The following is a 22,736-nucleotide window of genomic DNA, read 5'->3' as shown; positions in this document are numbered from 1 at the left end:
ATACTAAAAATGGCTTAAGCAAAAGTGTAAAATTCATCTGGTGAGAGAAGTGTCTGACAAAGGGAAAGGACCGTACTACTACTAGGCATCCTGTTCACTGCCAAAGGACCATGATATTTCCTGGACCTTCCACATACGTGTTATGAATTAACCCACAGTGCCACCAGCACCTCTCATTTCAACCCTGCTGCCTCAGGGCTTGCAGAGGATGGTTTGGCCTTACAATTCATCTTCTGCCTTTGACTTAAGCACTGTTAAGCAAGGGATTCAAGCAGTTTATATCAAAACAGACTGGCCTTTACCCCAGCTCAGCTTAGCTGTGTTCCAGTTAGCCCCATTCATGCCAGGATTCTGGGAGACCAGTTGTCTTCTACTTGGTCCCGTAGACCATGATGCTCACCACTGCTAAAATCAGCCAAAGCTGTAAGCCTCAGTGCAGAAAAAAAGCAGGAATTCTTTTTAAGTTATGACAATGGGGGGGGACTCCTTTACCCAAACTAGATAAATTTGACAGCCTTTTCCCCCCATCTAGTCTAAAATTATATGTGCAAGAACTATTCAAGGCAGAATCAATTCCCTTTACTTATTCTACCCCCTGCATTCGTGCTCAGATAGTTCAGTAAAAATAAATAAAAAATAAAAATATAAAAGCATATATTTTTTAATTGAAAATCCACCTTCCTGAGCAGCCAGTTGGAGTAGAGCTGCTTCTTGGACCTTCCGGTCTCTCTCCAGATCAGACTGGTTAGATTATCTGGAGGAAGGTAGCACTGTCTTCTGAAAAGAGCCGACTTGAGCCAGCAGAGAACTGAGCTTATGCACTTTGCTAGTCATGGTTGGTGATGGCTTCATGAATGTTGAGTGGACGTCTCTGCTAACGTCCTAGAAGAGGAGCCCAGAGCAATAAGGAAAAGAGCCTCAAACAACCACCAGTCCCCTCCCTTTCCCTGCAGGGAGAGCTTCTAAGAGTATCCACTGCAATTAGTTCACTGGAGGCCCTCTCCCACATGCAAACAGCTGCATTTATTGCACAGTATGCCACAGGGACATCATACCCTGAGCTCTGGTGCTCACATATGAACTAGCAGCCTTGTCTGCAGCACTGCGCAAAGGGTGGGGAGCCAGGCTGATCCAGCCCTCATTTGGGCTTTGCCACCTAGCTTCCTCCAGTCCCATACACTGAACCCCACTTGGCAGCTGAGGACAGGTAATAAGAGGAATAACCTGCCTCCCTAGGGGCCTGGAATAATAGTTACCCAGCTCTAAACAAGGGCAAAGCACTGGAGGGCTCAGTGCATTGTCAGGGGAGAGAAGCAAGCACAGCGCTGCCCTACATCTGTCCCTAGGCAATAGGAAGATGTGTGAAGCCCTGCAGACTCACAGAGGGCCAGAATCTACAGATTCTGTCTGACATTAACAGTAAGCAAACAGAGGTCCCAGCTGCTAGCAGAGCTGGGATTACAGCCACCTGTCTGAAAATGCCAACAATGAGCTTCCCCACAGGCTGGGCAAGAAGTGGTGGGATAAAAGAAGAGAATTGCAGCTGCAGTTGTAACTCAGAAAGGGCCAGCCCCATTCCTAGAAAGGGGAGAGGTTGGGTGTTGTCCTGAGCTAATAGCAGAGGCACAGCAGGGATTGAAGGGGGGTTTACTCACTGTCTGTTCATTATCCAAATTGGCCTGCTGTCTTCGGAGATCAGCCTTAATGAATGCTGGGACAGAGGAAGGAAGAGAGATGTGAAGGCAGTTAAGTCACCATGCAGAGCCCAAATCAATTTCCCCAGGACTCAAAGGGGCAGCAGAAGCCCCAGAGGAGACAGGAATGCATTACAAGGGAAACCGGTCTCCTGGATGAGGCAGAGAGCAATTCTGAAACAGGCAGGATAGAGGCTCCTTATTGCAGCATGTAGAAGGCGCATCTTTGAGACCCCAGCCAGCAGCGAGGGCAAGAAGCCTTGGATCTTCTTTGTAACACAGACCAGATGCTTAAATAAGCACAGCAGCATTGCTATGGGACTGCTGTGTGGGTCCTGCCCTTTCCTGCAGGCACCACTACACAGAAAAGCCCTTCAATTCATATGCCAAGCCCAAGGGGAGGAGTCACAGCAGAGGAACACTGAAAAATGTAATTACCTGTCATAATGGTCCCCAGGAACAGGAAGGAACAAAGAAAGAGGTTTCCTGCCTTCGTCCCAAAGTGATCAATGATTTGTCCTTGGCCAATGGTGAAGGCGATACCAAAAATCTACAAACAAAGGCATTGTCAAGCTGTACTGTTATTATAAAGCAGCCCAAACAGCTTCACAGCTTTACCAAAGTATCAGAGCATACAGGCCAGCCAAGCTCTTGGCAGAGCGAGGCTAAAGTTTTGTTATAAACACATCCAGAGGCACCTCCTTGCAGCTGATGGGAAGACAGGTGACCCTTAAGGCTGGAATCCCATTTCTCACTGAAGAAGAGCCAGGTCCTAGGCTGTTAGGAGCAATGTTGGAAAAGGCAAGGATGACTGGCATCCCAATGGATTGTCCTAAGCAGAAACAGAATGGGTGCCACTAGAGAAATGCCATGAGGAACATCATTCAATAAGCCAGGTCCCAGGATGCTTAGATCTGCAGTACATTACAATGATCATGGACAAGAAATAGGAGTCAAGACTGGGAACTACAATTTAATCTCTCTGCCTATAAAGAGGCAAGCAAAGGGAAAACAGCACACTTACCTGTGCTGAGACATTAAGGAGCCCTGATGATGTTCCTTCTGATTCTGGGTATGTCAACTCTGCAGCAAACTCAAAGCCCAGGGGAAGGTATCCTGTCATGAAAAACCTGTAAAGAAACACACAGAAAGGAAGACTCAGCAACTGCCAGAAGGAAGACTGAAGAGGCACAGTGTAGCCCATATCCCTTTTGGGATGCTTCACTGACTGCACAGGATGTTTCCCCTAGCGTTGTCGCAGCCCAGGCAGCTGTCTGACTCCCTCACCATGGCACAGGTCTTCCTCCTACCCAGAAATACCTTTGCCCACAGCCTCAAGGCACAGAGCCAGGCCAGCAGGGAGCAGCTGGTTGCTACAAAAAGGAGGCATTAAAAGCAGCATCTCCCACAAGTAACTCTAAGGGGCATCATCCCAAGCACAGTCAAACAGCCACCCAGGCCCACATGCTTTTCATTCCTGCCCATTGGTCATCTATGGGTCTGTGGTACCACTCGCTGCCCAAATGCTTTCACACTTGATTACCTGGAACATTTAAGGCAGCTGCAGCTGAGCAGGCCCATGCTAATGTCCCTGACTAATGAAACACATATGAGAGGCAGATGGGAAGAGCCGATCATTTTGTCCTTAAACGACGCAGGAGCCACACACAGGCTATGGATCTCCCCAATCCCTCCTGCGCCATGAGCTCTGCCTCCCTGCTCATCCCCTAGCAGCTCACATGTAGAGGAAAGCAGCCTGCACATGAACTTACCCCAGCATGCCTGCAGTCACAAACACCACCCAGAGGTGGCCTAGGCTCAGAGTGAAGGTGTAGGTTATCATTCCCACCAGAGACATGACATAGACGACTAGTGTTGTCTGTCTGCAAGGAAAAGCAGAGTCAGGGTTTTATTTAATCCAGTCCTCTTATTCTTTTCACCCGCTTGGTGTAGTTTGCACCACATGGTTAAAAAAAAAAAAAATTTAAAAAGTTGAACAGGTCTCTGACACCCTTACCCCAGACAGAGGAACCGGACTGACAGAGAGCACAGAAGGGCCTGCACACACAGCAGGGCAGCAGGAGAAGCAAGAACAGGACCTAGGAATTTTCACATCCCTACCTCATGACTGGGAGCTTTGCTCCCTGTGGGGTCGGGGCATCACATCTGTAAGGAGGCACCTATGAGGCAGCCAAGAAGCTCAGATCCTACCATGGGCTGACAGGTCCCTGGTCATGCACTGTGCATTCCTCTTGAAGGAGAGACCAAGAGCCAAATAAAAAGATCATTAATCTTTCCTGGGCATGCTCTGTACTACCACCAGTTGGACACATTTACTTATAAGCAGGAGCTGAGGTAATTAAGCACTCCCAAGCAGGAAAGCAAAGGGAAGAGGTGACACAACACTGCTAACAGTGTTATGGGCCTGTATTTTTCAATGCTATCCAAAACACCTTTCATTGCTGCTCCTTTCTCTGTTTAAGCTTCCTACTGTACTTGGAGAGGTGATGTGCAAGCCAGGTCGCCCATACAGCTTCACCCTCAAGCCACAGCAGCATTTAACAGGACTAGTGCCAGTTCCATGGCCAACAGCGGCTGAACCACAAGCTCTCATCTCTGGGCAGAGGGGACAGAGACCCTGCGCCCAGGAAGCATGCTAGGCAGATCCTTGGAACAGCCGTATCTGCAGCCTGGCCACACTGAGCAACATCAGTGGGCTCAGTACTGCGAGACACAGGCAGCAGCCCAGGCCAGCTTTACCAGAACTGAAACGTTAGCAATTGTCATCCCTGACTAGACACCAAGGAAACTCTTCCGATATCCAAAAAAAAAAAAAAAGCGTCTCTTTCCAGTACAGGAGGTAGTAGCAAGTAGCCCTTCGCAGTACGTAATTTTGGGAAGAAAAAAAGGGAAGGTAAATCCTTTACCTGACTGAAATTCCACCAGGCTCTTGAAAGGAGAACAGTTACCAGAGTTGACAAAAGATTAACTTTTTGGGCATTGTCTTTTAGGAAAAAGTTAAATGTGTAACTGTGAGCTACTGCACTTTCTATAAATTTTAGTCTTAATCCATTAAAGAATGTGTTTGGTATCAGTTCCTACAATTCTGCTAAAGAAACTAAACCTCAAACTGTTTTTACTTTTTTTTTTTTTCCTTTTTAATGCAAATGACCACCACCAAAAATCCAACCCCAAACAGGCAGCCAGTATTATATTGCATGACAAAATGTTTCCAGTACACTGGCTTACTACAGATAAAACCAGAATGTTCCAGCTAAGGTTCTGTCCTCCCTCACTGTTGGCAGTGATTTAAGTCAGTGGGTTTCACGCTCCTGCGTCACTTCTTATCCAAATACAGGCTTGAGAAGCTAATTTCAGACTTCAACTATCAAGCCATGCTTACAGAGGTTCACCAGACACATTTAATGCACTGAAAGTCTAAACAACATTTTGCTGTGACAAGTAACTTTGTTTAATGTCAAAGGGTTAGGCAAATCCCTTAACCTCCGATGCTATGTCATTTCTAGAATATGTTCTTTCCAATGCTTTCATGGAGGAAAAAAGTCACCTATGAAGGCAGCATAAAGGAGCTGCTTACTTCTGCTATAACCCATGTAGCAACATGGCCAGCACACAGCCTGGAGGCTGCAGAAGGAAAAGAGATGAAGGACTGACAGAGGAGTTAGAGAGCAGCCCCAGGAAAGCGAAAGAGAATCATCGAATGGTTTGGGTTGGAAGGGACCTTGAAGATCAACTAGTTCAAGAAGCAGGTAAAAGCCTTTCTGTGCTGAATACAGGGTTCCTCAGATATCTCCTGAGAGTTCTTACGCCTCCCATCTCTTGAAAAGTAGCCATGGACTGCGCTGACTAGTAAAGGGGTGGAAGGCTAGAATTACAGCTCCTTGGACTGCATGGACCAAGTTTGAACTGGGTGCTCCTTCCATAAACAGGAGCCTCCAAACTACATAGCAGTCAGTGCTAAAACACAGCACAGGCCTCCAAGAGGTGGCTGTGACACCTAAGAAGCTTAGTCTCAGCCAGCAGGGACACTTGGCGCACGGAGGGGTTTTTTCTTCCCACAGCCAGTTTTGGTCTCAGTGCAGAGCTCTCAGGATAGTCCCACAAAATCTCACCCAGTTTCCTAGGCTTCAGGTTCAAGTGTTCTAAGTAGTCTGTATCTGATTCACTCTGTCATGACAGTTGTCCTCAGTTGCGCTTTGCTCCTCATCTCCAGGCAAAGATGATGAATGAGTTAGTGACCAGATGCGGTCAGGACTTTGTTTCGCATTGATGCTATGATGTCATTAGTCAAGCTGCAAGAAAGAAATTCCCAGAACATACAGGCCCGCACTGAGAACTAGAGCAGGCAGGCTCAGAGAAGCAGGCAGCTCTTGCAGGTTAAAGCCAGTGGTGTTCTCCATTGGAACTGCAGAAGTAAGTGGGGGACAAAATGGAGAAAACTGTTCCATTTTGCCATGGGTACCACACCTACCGCACATTAGCTGGCTCAAGGACGATCAGCTTTCCTCACTGACCTGCCTCCCTGAATCATCAGGCTCCAGCAGGACAAAATGAATTGTCAGACCCCTTGTGAAAGAACAAGGCTGCAGGCTTGGCGCGCTGTGGAAATCACACACCAGGGAGCACCCTGAAGCCACGCATTGAGCGGCTGCCTGCCCAACACAGTCCCTAACTGGGACTTAACAGACAGCCCTGAACGCAACTCCTGCTGCAGGAAACAGCCTCAAGCACCCAGGCAGACTTCTACTAAACCAGACTTTAGCAAGACCCTGCTCCCCTGAGCACTGATGACAAAAAAGGAGATTGAGTTAGTGCCCAGCAGTCCAATCAAGACCCGAAAATTTGCAAACAAAGGGTTTAGTCAAGACACAGGTAGATACTGGTGCATAGGGAAACAAAGCAACCCCTGGGGAAAAGACCCCGAGGCAGGGCGTTTCTCAGGAAGTGGCCTTTGTCACCATGTTCGCTAGAGGACAAGAATGCTCTGTGGCCCTAGGGGCACCAGGGCATGGAATAATGCCAGTTTTTGCTTTATAAGCCTCTTATCATAGCCATAAATATTTTATGGGAGAGATAAAAACCCAAAGGAGGAACAGATTCACAGAGGACATTCGCAGAGCATCCCAGTGTTTTTAGCAACCTGTTCTCGTGATGGCCCTACATGGACTGATATTGTCTGGAACAGGTACAGCGAGACTCCTTGAAAGGCTGTCCAGTACAGTGAGTGCAGGCTGGAAGTTACGCATCCTGCTACATCACCTCTGGATAACTGGGGTTAACCTACCTCTGTGCTCTGGGGCGTGGGAAGGAGGCCCAGCGCAACGATGTGGAAGCTGTGCTGTGAAGGCACCAGCTGCCAAGTCTCTGTGGCAGAGCCAGAGGAAGATCTGTGAAGGAGCTGACACGCTTGTCACTTAGGTGAACCTAAGCTGCCCTGACATTCATCTGCCATCCCAGCCACATTCCCTACTGTTTTGAAGAGGCAGATTAAAGAGCTCACACAAGAGGCTGTGAGAAAAGACAGACTTCAGGGGAAAAAAGCCAGCCAGGGCCAGCACCAGCAGGGAACAGGACTGAAACGGAGAGCACAACTCCTGCTGTTCAACCAACTCCAGAGGAAGCTCTAGAGCAAGGAACGGGCATGGCCCAGCCCAGCAGTGTCTCACAGGGTCACCAGACTCACAGGGGATCGGAGCTGCAAAAACACTAGAGTCAAGCAACATCTGGAGCAACAAAAGAACAAGGGGTGGGGGGGAGGCCACAGCCATGTGCCACAGCTTTAGCTGCTCACTGGGATGTTGTGTGCAGCTCCAGAGCGCTCTGCTGTACAGACTGGGATGACAGATGACCTCCACAGGCTTTGCCATGAGGACAGCACATTCCAGGCTGCACGAGACCCTGAACAAAGGCCTTGTCCCTATACTCCCAGAAGGATCTCACTGCTGAAGACACTGAGGTATCAGATGCTGGAGAAGGGAAGAACTGGAGAGGGCTGGTTTGGTTTTCACCACCCCCTCATCCTTCAGCACTCAGTTTTATGCCACTTTCTTCCTGTATGAAGGTCACAAAAAAGGACAGCCTTGGTAAATTATTTATATAAGAGATATGGCAGGACAGGGTGAAGGCATATCCACTACACAAGGACTAACCTGGAAAAGGGCTACAACAAGAAGACCCAAATTGCAGGTCAGGCTAGCCTGAGAGAGCATTCACCTTTCAGTGGAAGAAACCCAAGCGCCCCATTCTCCAATATCCAAGTCTTTCCTCCCTCCCCCAAAATCTAATGCACTTTAGGCCTGAACGGACCTAAGTTTAAAACACTACTTGGGGTCCTCTGCCTAGTCAATGGAGAGAGACGGATATTTCTGTCATCTTGCCTTACAGAAATGCAGCGATAGCAGCAGAAAGCGCTGTCTGGAACCAGCTGGACCAGAGGCCATGTGAACACTGCCCTTAAAAGCAAAGCAGGGCCAAAGAGAAGCGCTGATTAATCCAGTCCCCAAAGCCCCGATTCTGAGCCAGACTTCCCTACAAATACCAATACACCCAGCAGCCTCCAGGTGTCACAGCCCATCTCTCCTCTGAGCCAGGAACCTGAAGGATATACATGGAGCCCCATTTAACTTGATGTCAAATCGTGTTCTTTCGAAGAGGTGGGCTGTTCTCAACAAGCCATCCCGCCAGAGGCAGCTCCAGTTCTGGGACCGCTCGCTCGTCACAACGTAACTCACGTATTTGTATGGGCCAAATCTGCGCCTGCTAATTCCAAAAATAAGAACAGTGCAGGGGCTGCTGCAGGGACTTGCCTGCCAAATAAAAGCAAGAATGCAAGGCCATTTGGTGCCTGAGCACGACAGATGGGGAAAGCCTGACTTAGCACAGCCTCACCCTTTCAAGGAACTGCTGATGGGACAGTAAAGATCAAATACGCATATAGAGCTCTGCAATTCCTTCTGCTATTAACCTCCCCCTGCTCCCCTCAATCACAGCTGGATCCCATTCATTTGCTTTCCTCTCTCCAAGCTGACTAAAAAAAGGACTTGACATCTTTCCTTCCTGATTTTCATGTGCTTACCATTTCGTTCCTGACACTATCTGAGCAGCGGAGGGAAGGGGGAGGGTGCTTACCTAGAACATCTGGCATCTTGACAGTTTTTTTAAATAGACTTTTAAATGGGGCTAAATAAAGACTCTGTAGCACTCAGAAAAATTTTGCTAGTTCCACAGAAATCCAGTTTGTGGGCTGCAATGGAGAACAAATTCTTAGCAGTGTTTTTCCTCACCTAAGGCTAAATCTATCCCCAGATAGTCCCTGGAGTCTGTAGGATAAATTCTATGGGTTACATGGATAGTGCCTATTTTTCTGCACTTTCAGCCAGCTCTGCCCACCTACGTGGTCCCTCCAAGCAAGCAGGGGCCGTGGAACAAATCCAGGATTTTTATTTTTTTTTTCCTCTCTCCCATTCTGCCAAATTTCAAGTCCCAGCTCTGTCTGGTTCAGCCTTCGTGCTGCAACCTAGCTGCACTTAGGGAGAACCAGGAAGACCATCCACCCTAGCAGTGCCAGTTGAGGCTACCTTACCACTAGCCGAGGGTCGGAAAGAGACACAAGTTACATCGCACAGTTAGCTAGTGTAGTTCATAACAGCTGTGCTTCTATTTCCCAGGACTGCCAAATGAGAACTACTCAGTGGCACACAATGATCTAGAAACAGCAACAAGTGACCTGCCAGTCTCTGTATTAGTCATCTGCTCCTCTTTCCCAGCACCCCCAGGAGTCCCCAGCTACCATTCTTTCTTGCTAGAGAAGCCCATTTCCTCTCCATTTTTGATCCCTGTACTTGACAACTAGGGCCAGAGGCCATTTCAGATGCTGCAAGCCCACAGCTAGCTAGATTCATCTAAGCTGCCCAGAATAAGAACGTGCTTTTCTGGCCCAAGACACCAGGCAGGATAATAGCAGTGGGACTCCCCCAGGTGAAAATCTGCTGCAAGGAAAAGAACTCTGAAGTTGCCTTCAGCTCATCACCAGCACATCACCAGTAAAGCCCCTTCTCACCCAACCTGCTCAGACAACAGGTTACAGCAGAGTTCTCACAGCCAGCAGGGAAGCTGAAAAGCTGACTACACAGACCCCAATGTAAGACAGGAGAGGAACTCTGCGTCCCCCGGGACACCCTACAGAGGTCTGTCAGTGAGATCTGAGTTCCTGAGGACTGGGAGCTGCAGGACACCCAAAGACTCTTATCTGTCCCTTTGCAGATGGCAGGGTATGCAGGCCAGATCTGCCTTCCCAGCCCACCAGGCAGCAAACCCGGAATCATCCACCCGCAACCCCAGTACCCCTTATGCCTGCCCTAAATACAGCAACGCACCCTCACACAATGCCCCTAGGCACTGGATTCAATGCGCCTTTCATTAAGTCAGACAAAGATTCACAGAAGCTGGTTTGTAAGGGCTGAGAAATGGTCTGGTACAGTCTTGACTCTGCTTGTGCCAAGAGCTCTCTCATCCCCGACAAAGCAGCTGCTGGGCCATCTCATCCCCTCCCTATGCCTCCCTAGGGACCACTAGAACCAGACCTTGTACGGGCCCAGTGCAGACTAACACACAGCTCCAAACTTCACTTTAGACTAACTGGATTTTGAAGAACCATATTTTTTTTCCTACAAACCCTCCCAATGATTCCATCCCCGGACTGCCGACTTGCAACTGCACAGGATTGCTCCTTGCACAGTATGGGGGAAGAGCACAGTCACTAGGGGCACAGAGGCAAACAAGGGACTTACTTGTACGTTTTGGTTCTGTCCAACCAGATGCCGGAGATCAGAGCCCCAACCATCCCCGACAGTATAATGGTGAGTCCGATCCTGCCAGCATTCACCTCCTCCCCCTGTGGTGAGACACACACACACTCACACAAACGCAGGAGCCAAGTCATAGCCCACAAGAAGCAAAATGCAGAGAACCCAGAGAGGAAGAGACACCGAAGTTCATGTCCCATACCTGTCTTCTGCTGGTAACACACTAACCAGAACTAGGCTTTGCAAGAACGCTTTTGGGCCCAGTATGAGCCAATGCAGTGCCCTATTCTGGCCCATGAAGAACAGTAGTTTGGCACTTCTCTCTGAGCCAGCCGAGAGAAAAAGGTGAGCACCAGCCAGTGTGAACAGAGACTGAGAGGAGTCAGCATAAACCCTATGAAGCTTGCTGCCTGGTGTTAGGATTTGGGCCAGATCGACCAGGAAATATCGGGACCCACTAAGGCAGCATGGAAAGGAGCTCTCTGGCACGCAGCCCCAGCAGTAAGCTCTGCAGTAGCTCAGCTACTGAGGCACCCCACCCTTCTGCCACCAGACCACAAGTATGGGCAGCCTCCTGGTACAGATGTTCCGGTAGAAATCACTGCCAGGAACAGGGCGGAGGCAATTGCTGGAAGAATTCCTCAGAAGAAAATGCTGTCGTTTAGGGTGTAAAGGAACTGTCTTTGCTAGAGCTCGCCAGCTTTTGCATGGGGTGGTGTAAAGAACTAAAGGAGCCAATGCTCTCCCCTGCCAGCCAGCCAGCTTGTGCCAGAGACAGCCAGAAGTGCTGTGGCATTGCATTTCTCACAGACTCTCCTTTGGCAGCCAGCTCTGGACAACAGCAAGCATCAGAGGGCCATGAGGGTTGGATGCACTTACTGGGTAGTGATGGATCACCACGCGGTTCAGCAGAGTGGACAGGGCGTAGAAGCAACCTGTATTCAGACCTGAGAGAGGGATAAAAATGCAGCACATTCAGAGCTTGCTACTCTCCTGCTGGGTAGTGAAAGGGTAGAAATCCAAAGAGAGAGATTTTTGGGAGCAGCAATCCATAACAAGGCTGCCAAGTCTCAGAAGAGCCAGTTGGACTGGCTAGGCATAGGTTACTGAAAGAAATGCAGACCAAGGACAGCCAGATCTCAGCATGCAGGAGGAAGCACCCTGCAGTTTCAGGATGGTTCTTACCTTAGCAGCTAGAGGAAGGGCTGTGCACATTTCTGATACTGAAAAGTCTTACAGGCCCTTCATAGGGTCTCAACCCTCCCTCACAGCCAGATCCGTCTTTAGCATTGGAGTTTCCTCCTCCCCCCAGCCAAGGTAAAATACAAGAAAAGCACCTGTCTCAGCATCACACCTTTAACAAGGACCTGGGATTCAATTAACACCAGCGCCATTGACCTGTGTGGTTTCCTCCCAGAGAAGAGCCTGATAGCACTCTCTCTGCTGAGAGCCAGTAAAAAACATCCTCTCCAAGCCAAGAAACACTAGAAGGCAAGTACGAGCGGAGCCGATGGTGAAGCACAGACAGCACTTCCCCCAGGCACCTGGTGTGTGTGTCTGCATGGGAAAAGTCTTGCATTTTAAAAGATATCACTGAAGCCTGAAAAAAAAAAAAACAACTGTGAAAGTAATTGTCTTTCTGAAAGGGAAGTTAGATTAACTGTTACAGGCATCAGCCACCTGGTGAAGGTTTCTCAGTATCACCCAAGGTGAGAATGGAAACCGTTGGGGTGATACTGGTCAAGCCCTATTCAGACACTCTGTTCTAGCTTGCATGCAAGTCTGGTTGAGTTAAACACCTTCCCAAAAGGCACAAAAACCAAGAGCTTTGCTGGTAATAGACAAGAACATCCACATGGGCACTGGACCAGCAGTACTGCAACGGCTACACTCTCACCTTGGGCGATACTGAGAAACCTTCCCCAGGTGGATGAGGTCTGTAACAGTCAGCGCAACTTTCTTCTCAGAAAGTCATTTACATTTGCAGTTAGTTTCTCTTCAAGGCTTCAGTGATCCTGATGGGGGGAGGGATGGGGACACAGATTTCACCACTGCAGCTCACACATCTATAGGCTCCATAAGGAGGCATGGGTTTAAAAACTCTGGCACAGATGCCTGAAATCCTGACAGAACAGATACGTGTCAAGTTCCCACTTCCTACTTTTCCTCTTTCAGCCTCAGCTAAAAGCAGAAACATTGCAAGACACGATACAGAAGCACAGTCTAGCAGGCAGAGCTTTGACAAAGGGAACAAAACCCTCAGCTCCCCTAACCCTGAAGTCTTCCAGCTCCCCTGACCCTGAAGTACTCAGCAATCCTGCGCCTAGCCCACTCCTCCACTGGGACACTGGATACCCGTTGCCCTCCGCAGCTCATGAAGCACTCTGAGGAGCCACAAGATTGGCAGCTGGAGGGGACATCACACTTCCTTCACACACCATCTCTGACAACATTAAGCAGAGCTCACTCCACAGCTTCATGGCACAGAGAACAGATGAAGAATCTTATGCAAGTGATGCCAAATAAGCCAATTGCCTGTGACAATGCTCCCTGCTCCAAAAGCATGTGTCAGGAGGTTACAGGAGAGGCTAGTAAGCTGAGTGTCATGCTCTTTAGGCAGGAAGAATCCACCCAATCCTTTCCAAGAGTTACTCAGAAAAGCTGGGAACTCCAGCAGGGACAGCAGCCAGAGAGGGAGAACAACTGGAGATCCCACAGCAAGGAGGTGCCCTCCAGCCTTGAAAGCTGGCTCTTTGCAACACCTGGCTATGGCAAAACAGCCCACAAGAGCCTAATTCAGCTTCATCCTATCTCCACCACTGGAGCACCCTGCTCACTAGGGGACACCACAAACTGCAGTGCCAGGACATGGGAGTGTGGCAGATCAGCACCATCCCTCTACCGCTTCACTTCAAAGCTGGGCATAAATATAGACCAGTCATTTTTGTACTCTGCTTCTCACCTAGCCAAGAGGACAGCAGCCTTGTGGGGACAGCCAGACGCTGCTCTGGTAGCTGATGCTGTCAACTACACCAGCTTCACAGCAGCCCTGTGATGCATGCAATTTCCAAGAGAGAGAAGAGCCCCTGCTCCCAAGCTGGGCAGAAAGCGATGCAGAGTTGGCAGCAACACTTGGCACCGGAATCAGGCAAAATATTCTAAGAATCAAGACAATGTGCCGAATTTGCATTTGTGAGGGCTGGCAAAAGTTGTAGGCATTTCATATGTCACAGTTGCTCAGTGAAGTTTCTCCGTGAATTACAGCTGTTTGAATGCCCATAAAACAGGCAAGGGTTGTTTCCAACGGGGCAGCGCCCATCTGCCCATGCACATGAGGAAAGCCAGAACTAGTAGCTGGGAGCAGGACATCTGAAGGTCCAGCCCCACCTGATTCATTAGCTAGTTACCATGGTTTGCTTGTAATGTGCTGTACAAAGAACATTTTTGAGACCTCACAGTGTCTCCTCTATTTTACAGAGGCCAGAAAGGGGAAGCTTATTGCTTATGGCTCCAAAATGAGCCCTTATTAAGCCTCAGACTAGAACCGAAGTCTTCTATAGCTAAGCAGCCTATTCCCTACCTGCCAGACTATTGGTCTCCCTCTTCTTCACCCTTGTCATCTTCCAGGACAATGGTTCCTTATGCAGATCTCGCTGGCCTGCCTCCTCCTCACTGCCCCGTCACCTTTCCAAATGCTGATTCTTTGGGGCTGTCTCATCACTGCCACTTTACCAGCCTTTACCAGGCTTTCCCAGCTTTTTCCTGCCTACTGCCTCCCAGTAGCAACATGCAGTTGCTCTCTAGTGCAGAGCCCCACTCAATAAACTGAGAGTTTCTTAATGCCCACTCCATGTTGTGCCTCAGCTGTACGGAAGCAATGTCAGCAGCCTCTGGGAAAAGGCTGTCTGAGGGTTTTCCTGAAAAACAGTCCACTAGCACTAACATAGTCGCAGTGCCACCAATGTTTCCAGCACTGCAAGTCTTACCACAGGAAAGGAGTTGGCAGCTGCTGGTAATACCAAGACCTTAGAGGTCTGCAGACCTGTTCTGACCTGGCATCATGTAAGGGCTCCCATTCTTTCTACAGCCAAGGGATATGAACAAGCAGCAGGTTTCCCCCTCTCTCCCCTGACACACACTATGCTAATACGAAAGCTAAGAGAGGCTGCAGATATCTGTGTGTTAACTAGGGAGGATGACTCAGTTGCACTCATGTGACTGCAGATGTCTTAAATCTTGGCCAACATAACTTTTGACTTGAGTAGGAAAAACTGTCCCCATTTTAAAGCCAGACTACTTTAAAAAAAAAAAGTTTCACTGCATAGTTCCCTCTCTGAGTAACAGTCATCATGTCAAGTCAAGCTGGAGACTGAAATGAGGCTGACACAGAGAGGAACACAACAAATGCACAGACCAGCAGGAAGAGAGACTGAATTATGAGCCACTGAACAGCCTTTCCACGTTGTTTGTGACTGCCAGAAGGGAATTATCCCAGGAAGGTCAGATTCTAAACATGCTCTTCATACTGAGAGCCCTCCTCTCTCCTCTAGGACTTGTTTATGCCTATTAGAACAAATGCTTTCCCCTTTCTTTTCCCTGAAGAGTAAGTGCAAACAGAGCAGATGACACAATCCAACTTTTAGACACAGTCTGCCTGACAGTTTTTTCTATCTCCACTTTCTGAGAGGACATCGTGTACTGTGGGGGAAAAAAAAAAAAAACCAAAAACCAAAACACAAACCAGCAGCTGCAATGCAAACCAGCAGAGCTTAAGGGCGATCTGAGAGGGGCATTTCTAGAAGACTACTGCACTGAGAAGGGAGAAGAGATTTCAACAACTCCAAAGACCATTAGCACCCTCAGCAGGTACAAAGCCACCATCTCACTCTCTCCAACCTGGCTACTCATCCATCAGGTCCTTTAGGCACAACTGCTGGCAGAGCAGCAGAACTTCCAGCACTATTTAACTTTCCCCCTTGAGGAGCTTCCACAGCAAGCTGGTAGGAAGCGAGGACAGAACTCCCTGCAGACTAGCTGGCTACAGTACATCCTATTATGCAGCCAGGCATAGACCGCAATGGCCTTTCCTGCTAAAGAGAAAAATACTTTTCCGTATGACAATTCAGCATCAGGAACAGATTCAACACATCATGCTGCCCTCAGAGAAACAAACCAAGACTGATGAAGAGAAGCAAGCAGCAAACCCAGTGTGCAAGGACGGATGGCAAAAGAAGATGTTCTCCAATCCTTCCTTCCATTTGCTTCATAGGGACTTGCCAAGAAAGCTGACGCAGTCTGCACATCTGCATGCTCCACATGACCTCCACTGGGACGCCTGGCAGCCATAGCTTTGCCTTGGGAAAAGACTTTCACTCAGTGCTGTGACTTGCACTCGGACACAGCTCCATATATTTCTTAGGTAAGCACTTAGATTAGTTCATTGCAAGTAACTAACTGACTAGAAGACAACAGGATAAGGAAATCCGCTGAATAGAAAACAGTCAAAGACTGGGAGAACAGTAGCAGGGGCATATTGTCCTCTGCGTGCTTGCCTTGCTTTTCTTCTTCCCTAGGCATTTGCTTGTAACCACTGCTGGAGATTGCTGGGCTAGAAGGACTCCTGGTCTGTGGCAGCACAGCTATCCTTATGCTCCCCTAAAACAACTCAGGCCAGTTACTGCCCCAGCAGAGCACGGAGAGGGAGGGAGAAGCTAAGCATGTCTAGCAGTGATAACTGCACAGAAGAAAGGCCAAACCTTACCGTAAGTGACCATAAGCAGCAAAAAGTTGGCATTGCGGAGGAGACGGAGGATTGATTGCACGTAGGAATACTCCTCTGTCAGTCTTGACTGGATCAAGGCCTGAGCTCGGCTCGGAGGGTGCGGGGGCTTCTCCTTGAAGACTGAAACCAGACACAAAGTACACCTGTTTGTAACGGAGCAATCAGGGAGCCTGAGCACACACTGTGGGTAGAGCCATTTGAGGGATGGCAGAGGGGCTAGTAAAACCAAGTGTACAAAACACACCATTGTCCTTAAGCTTTGATCTCCATGCATGAACTTATCCAGAAACAGAAGAGAACGAGGTCTCTCCAACAATAATTCCTGTCACTGGGGAAACACCTTGCCTTCAATTAGCTTTTTGTGTATGGAGTGTCTGCAGCAACAAAAGAGTTCTCAGGACTAATAATGCCTTTGTCTCCAGGAGGACAGACAGCCAGCTGCAAAAGTGTTGTGTGGAGTTACAAATGCAAAAGTGGAATGGTAAAAGCCAGCTGGCAAAGGTGGCCTGGTGCCCTGCAGTGCCCAGGGCCTAGGGAGCAATGACCTATGCCAGGTTTTATTTCAGGCCTGGCAGTTCTTAGGCTGGCCAAGCCATCTGCTGTCCCTAACTAGCATTAAAGTAGCATCCAGAAATCCCAGTCGCCGGTGACACTGCTGTACCAGGTGCTAGACAGCCGTTTTTGTACCTTGTCTATTCCCTGCCCCACATTCTTTAACATCTACATCTGATTCAGCTACCAGGCAACATGAACAAGCTGGGAAGAAGGGCCTATAAAAAAAAAAAATACATGGAGTTCAGCAGACAAGCTCTGCTCTCTAGTGAGCATGCCAATCACTCATGCTAAAGATCTGGCTTCCACTTCACATGTTAAGGAAGGGAATTGCACCTCTGGTGTCCTGCTACTGCCCTTAGTGCTTCCTTCTCTCCACTCATAATTGGCTACCATTTTGTCTCCTGGGAGCAGCTTGTTCCTGTGATGCCATATAACGTTCCTCTTTCTCCCTACCCTTAAGAGGTAGTCAGGTCCAAGACATAACCCAAGGCCCAGCACCCTGTTTGCAAGTAAGATGACTGTGAACCTTGGAAGATATCTGTTGGCTTTTAAAGGACTTACTCAGGGGGTAAGCCAGGGTTTTATTACGCAGGCAATCAAAGGATGAAATGAACAATTTGGCAGGCTCACTCACAACCTCTTGTACTCCCTTCTACATGTGCTGTTCATCAAGGGCTCGAAGGTGCAAATATGGTATTACATGACCCTGTCAGCTGCGTGCTAGGACACATCCCCAGATGACCTCCCCGGCCCATTTCCTAGCACACAGGCCCCTCACACACACAGGCTGATCTTTTCAGACCCACCTGGTTTCATGTGCACACTCCCACCTCCTTACCTATGATGACCAGGATGAATAGGGCTGTTGCCACGCCTGCAGTCATGAAGAACATGATGCTGATATGGTAAGCCAGCTTCTCCACATCCTCCACATTGGGAACCAGAACTGGAGGGACCAGAAAGCCCACAGCAATGCCGAGCTGAGCAAGAGAGAGAGGGGACACACAGAGGTGTGACATGGAACCACAACACTGCCACCACCCCACAGCTCAGCCCCCTAATGCCCGGTAAGGGCTCAACTGAGCCTAATCCAATTTCACAACCGAGGTGAAAATCTTCTTTACCACCCAACGACTAAGAGATAAAAGTCAGCTTCCCATTGCAACTAGGCCATAAAAGAGGTCCCCCCACTGCACTCCCAACTGTCAGGATATTCAAGGCAAGGTTTTACGATAGAATTGAGCAGAATAAATACCTGCATCCATCAAAGTGGAGGTCTTGCTTCCCCGTCCTCCCCAATGCATGTATGTTCCTGTCCTCAAACACATCCCACTCTTTATCTTGCACCTGCTCTGGTACTGGCCTGATCACCCGATAATCCAATTTTGATCATTAAAAATGGCAGAAAACAAGACTGTCAAAACCCACCACAATTCTTTGCTGGGTTAATGAGTTGAACCACTTTATTTTCCAGCCAGACAAGCGCAAGGGCTGAGACAGAAACCTGCCCACTCCTAACGAGTGAGAGATTAATCTGGCTCAGCCACTTTATGACACTGTTTCCTAACGAGTCCCCTCCCAAGACAAGACTCATCCTATGACCACTAGAAGAATCTAGAAAAACATCAAGGTTGAGAGTGAAGGAAGTGCTGACGGCACATATTCTAAACATCAAGGTTGTGTGATGGGGCTTGGCAACTGCCCCTGGATAAAACGCTTGGTTCTGAAGGGCTGCAAGAAGAAACCCTTGCAGCTCTGGCCTCTACTGCGCCAAGAGCCCCACGCATCCAGCTGAGGAGCTCCTGCAGTGCAGGCACACACTTTAAGTGAAGACATTAGGGCTTTTTACTCCACAGCTATTTCTCCAGGACAGCAACAAGGACCTGTAGCGACGCAGGCTTTGCCACACTGATAAGTGGGACTGACAGTGGCACAGACCTTCAGTGTCACCCTCAAATGGAAGAGAGAAGAAATAGCTGCTTTGGTGCTTAGGAGCACACTCTTCACTTCATAAAGTGGGAGCCAAAGTGCGCTCAGCACATTCGTGAGAACCCTAAACACAAGAGGAGCCTACAAGAGACACTTTTTTCCCCACTTTGTGTTTCACTGTTTGTGGCTGTGTTTCAGTCACTGTTTGGTTCCCAAGCACTGTGTCTTTACCTGTTCCCCTGGCCCTTCCCAGCACTTGCAGCCCTCTCAGACATCAGAAAAAGAGTCATGCTCACACTCAGCTCTCATTCTTATTCTCCTCCTTCCTTGAAACAGAGATTTCCAGTCTCTTTTGCAGGATGTACCATTTGCCTGGAGACAGGAAAGCGCTAAGAGTAGCAGAACAGTGCTAAGTGAACCAATACAGACTATCAGCATAAAAAAATCCCACCCACAGTGGTTATTCATGCTACACCAATACAGCCTCTATAGAGCCACTGCCCTCATCACACTAAGAGAGGCAATAGGAGTATGCAAATCGTGGAAATAAGGATATAGTCAAATTAAGCCTATTGCATTTACTGTTTCCTTATATGAAACATTAGGTTGATAGGAATCAACTAGCACCACCATGACCTGTTGTCCCAGGATAATGGACTGGAGGGGATACTGTCATGCCTCACTGATGACTGAACAGCAGCAAAACAGCACCACTACCCAACTGCTGCCCTAAAGAAGGATTCTGCAGTGCTCGATGTCTTCATAGTTCCCAGAAAGTGTCTATTACTCTACAGGTATGGAAAGCAAGGACTAAGAAAGGTGAGGACTACGCTGCCCATAAAGCACAGCCAAGCACGTCCGTATACAGAGCAGAATGACCCAGGAGCCCTGTAACCCAGGCACGAGCTCAGACGCGTTGCCTGGACTGCCTTTAGCAAAAACTCCTTCTGCTTTCTGCATGCTTTCTCTGTCATATCTCCATATTTCTGGGATGCAGATGGACTCATTTTGGAAGACCCACTCAGTGGCCAGGATCAAGATCACAGAACAAATACATTTCAGGTGCCGTATCTAGTAGTTGGGATAAAAATCAGCTTGTGCCATCCAGCCCCAGAAAACTCTCCACAAACTCCCTCCTCCTCCATCCAGCTGGTGGATTTTTGAGACAGGAAGAACGCTTATGTTTCAAACAGAGCTACCTGCTAGACTCAGACACCCTGTTTAGCTTACAGACAAGTAACTTTCAACCATGTCTGGCCAAACTTTTCCTGTGTCAAACAGTGCCCTCCATTGGGACTTGAAATAGCCTGGGTCAGGATCAGCAACAGGCATTTGTGCCGAGTTCATTCTTGGTGCTGGGACATCACAGGGAGCCAGTGGGAAGAGTCACCAAGAGATTACAGATGTGCCCCACCAGTTTAGGGCACTGTCAGGAATGAGAACATTCAGGAGCTGGTTAAAATGGACTGATGATAGACGCAAGTTGTGCTGTCCCAGATAGCAAGTCAAGGACTGAGAGCTTAGGAGGAAACTTAAGAGACTATTAGGAGGGCTAAACCTTCCTAACACCCACATAGCACAGTCTCTGACATGGGACTAAACTTGCCAAAGCTCAACTTTGTTCAGACGTGGCCTATCCCCAGCCTCTTGTCACAGTGAGTCACATCTGCTGTCCTCCTCTGCACGGCCCGCTGACCCCTGAGCCTCACTGACTACTGGTGAGCACAAATATCAGCTGGCCTAGAGGCTTCAAGCTCTGATCTTCATTAAATTGCATGCCTTCCTCTTCTCTGCACAAGGCAAACAAGCCTGCAGCTGCACAGAAAAGGCAACTGCACCAAACACAGATGCTCACAGAGATCGCTCCTAGAGGGCAGAAGCCTGTTTGTTTCTGCAGCATGTTTATTTTGCCCAGCTTGTGGCCAAAGTACAGGCCTGTGGCTCCAGCATGCCTGCTCAGCCCAGGACACAGCCACACTGGGCTTCACTCCTATCTCCTTAGCACTCTCAAGGGTTTAAGCGTCAAGGAAAAGACTCTCAACATTTCTCCTTTCCATTCGAGGGAAGAGTCCTGCTAGCTCTTACATATCACGTCTCACGTGTGCCCCTCCACCCTTTACCAAATAAGGTCCATAAGCACCTTCCTGGAAATTGCTCCTTTGTCTTATCACCGTTTCATTCTTGGAAGAACTGGGCTGGATTCCTGTGCTAGGTGCTTCTTGGCTTCCTGCTCTCTGCAATCACATGCTAGTCCCACAAGATGCTGAACAGCAGCAAAACAAGAAAAGGAAGAGAGATCCCTGCTTTGTTCGGACCTCTAACGTAAGTTTCTCCAGGACCACAGTCAAGATTCATTCTTTTCAGATCTCCCTCTAGCTTCTCCTTCCTGAAAAAGCATCTCTCTGACGTACCTAGCAAAGAGGGTATTGAGAACCTGTTTTGCAAGTTGTTCAGAAACCCTTTACTGGGAAGTCCTACATTCATCACTTGCCCAATGGGACGCAGACTTACTCAGCTTTCTTGGACACTGCTGTTGCCTTTTCAGAAGACCTGAACAATTTTTCTAATCATAAATGGATGTTTCGTCCTCTCTCTTCCCCTCCCAAAAAAAGGAACCACTTTTATCCACCAGGAGTTTGTTAAACCTTTGAGAAGGACTAGGTGGTAGAAGGGGAAAAAAAATCCCAGCAATCGTAGCAATAGGAGCTACATTTTATATTTCAGAGCAACTCATGTTATTAATCCTATGAAGATCAGGCCCCTTGACTTGACTAAAACTGAAGATTTCCTGGAGGGTACTTACAGACCCTGGATTATTCATACCATTTTTAGCAACGAAGATAAGCTCTCAACAACACAATAAGTATTATATAGCACATACTTTTACCTTTCACAAGGATATTTTTAGTCTGGTTCTCAGCAGGCCAGTGCCCACATCACCATCAGCCCAACAGACAACACTGTAACCAGTTAACCAGAAAATATAAAGATGCCTTAGCAAGAGAAAAATAATTTTTCTCCCTTCTCCACACCTCTCACATCAGGGCTGGGAAAATAAAGTAATGTAAAAACAAGGTTGGTTCTGCAACAGTCTGTGCTACCCTCCTTACAGAGGCCATCAGTCATTAGGGTTCATAGTGCAGTCCCTCTCACCAGCATACAAGTTAGCATCCAACCTTTGTACAGGCAGAAAGGTCTCCAAGACCTATACAGATAGGTTCTAGTTCCCAAAATGTGGCACATCATTCAGCATCCCCACATCCAAAACACACAACATTGTCCTGATCTCCGAGAATTTCTCCTTGGGAACCAGGCTGCTGGCACTTTATATTAAGGCTTTGGGGTAATTTTTAAACAGAATACCAGGGAAGTCAACAACTACAGCGGAGTGCACTGTTCAGATGACTTATTCTTTAAAGTCTGATAAAGGATAGAAGGAACGTATTTCCTACCTGAATTTTGTCAAGGACCAGTCCCAACAACAACATCATATTCAAGATTCAAGCATATACAAGAACAGGCAACAAAACTAAGAGCAAGTGGCTAATAAGATGGTATAAATGTACCCAAAGTCAAATGGAAAATGGGATGTCTAATTTAAGTTTAGCTGTTTGTATACTAAGAGTCTGCTGAAGGAAGATAATCAGTGCAGTATCAGCATAAAAACTGTAAATGAATGATCGATGGAGGAGTGGGTCTCCACCTTAAAGAAAACTAAGAGTCAGCAACAGGAATACAGAAGCCCTATAAAATTCCGTAAGTAAGCACAAATACGGACAGAGGAGACCACCAAACCCAGAAGGTCAATTAAAGTGTTACAAGATAGAAAGAAAGAGATGCTGCAAAGGCAGAAAAAGAAAAAATACAACACTGAGAATTATCGACAATGCCCTTGAAGGCTAAATAAGCGTCATGGCAGGGATGATGCAGAGACTGCATTTTTTGATTTCA

The 22,736-nt window shown here is 48.1% G+C and overlaps 1 protein-coding gene across 3 annotated transcripts in view; it reads right to left on the bottom strand.

Moving 5' to 3' along the window:
• FLVCR2 (FLVCR choline and putative heme transporter 2) overlaps positions 1–22,736 on the bottom strand; it is a 42,707-nt gene that overhangs the window by 10,765 nt on the left and 9,206 nt on the right. For all 3 annotated transcript variants that reach the window (XM_087747377.1, XM_087747378.1, XM_009474480.2), the window contains exons 2-9: positions 17,695–17,836; positions 16,281–16,421; positions 11,399–11,466; positions 10,505–10,608; positions 3,467–3,577; positions 2,719–2,824; positions 2,133–2,244; positions 1,656–1,711 (exon numbers count right to left, since the gene is read on the bottom strand). In XM_087747377.1, the coding sequence (XP_087603503.1) occupies positions 1,656–1,711; positions 2,133–2,244; positions 2,719–2,824; positions 3,467–3,577; positions 10,505–10,608; positions 11,399–11,466; positions 16,281–16,421; positions 17,695–17,836 (840 nt within the window). The remainder of the gene's footprint in view (positions 1–1,655; positions 1,712–2,132; positions 2,245–2,718; positions 2,825–3,466; positions 3,578–10,504; positions 10,609–11,398; positions 11,467–16,280; positions 16,422–17,694; positions 17,837–22,736) is intronic.

The sequence above is a fragment of the Nipponia nippon genome, unplaced genomic scaffold, assembly GCF_047370975.1.
Source record: "Nipponia nippon isolate SJK-2023a ecotype South Korea unplaced genomic scaffold, ASM4737097v1 scaffold_11, whole genome shotgun sequence".
In the NCBI taxonomy this organism is placed as follows: domain Eukaryota; kingdom Metazoa; phylum Chordata; class Aves; order Pelecaniformes; family Threskiornithidae; genus Nipponia; species Nipponia nippon.
This window is presented reverse-complemented; position numbering and strand designations above follow the sequence as displayed.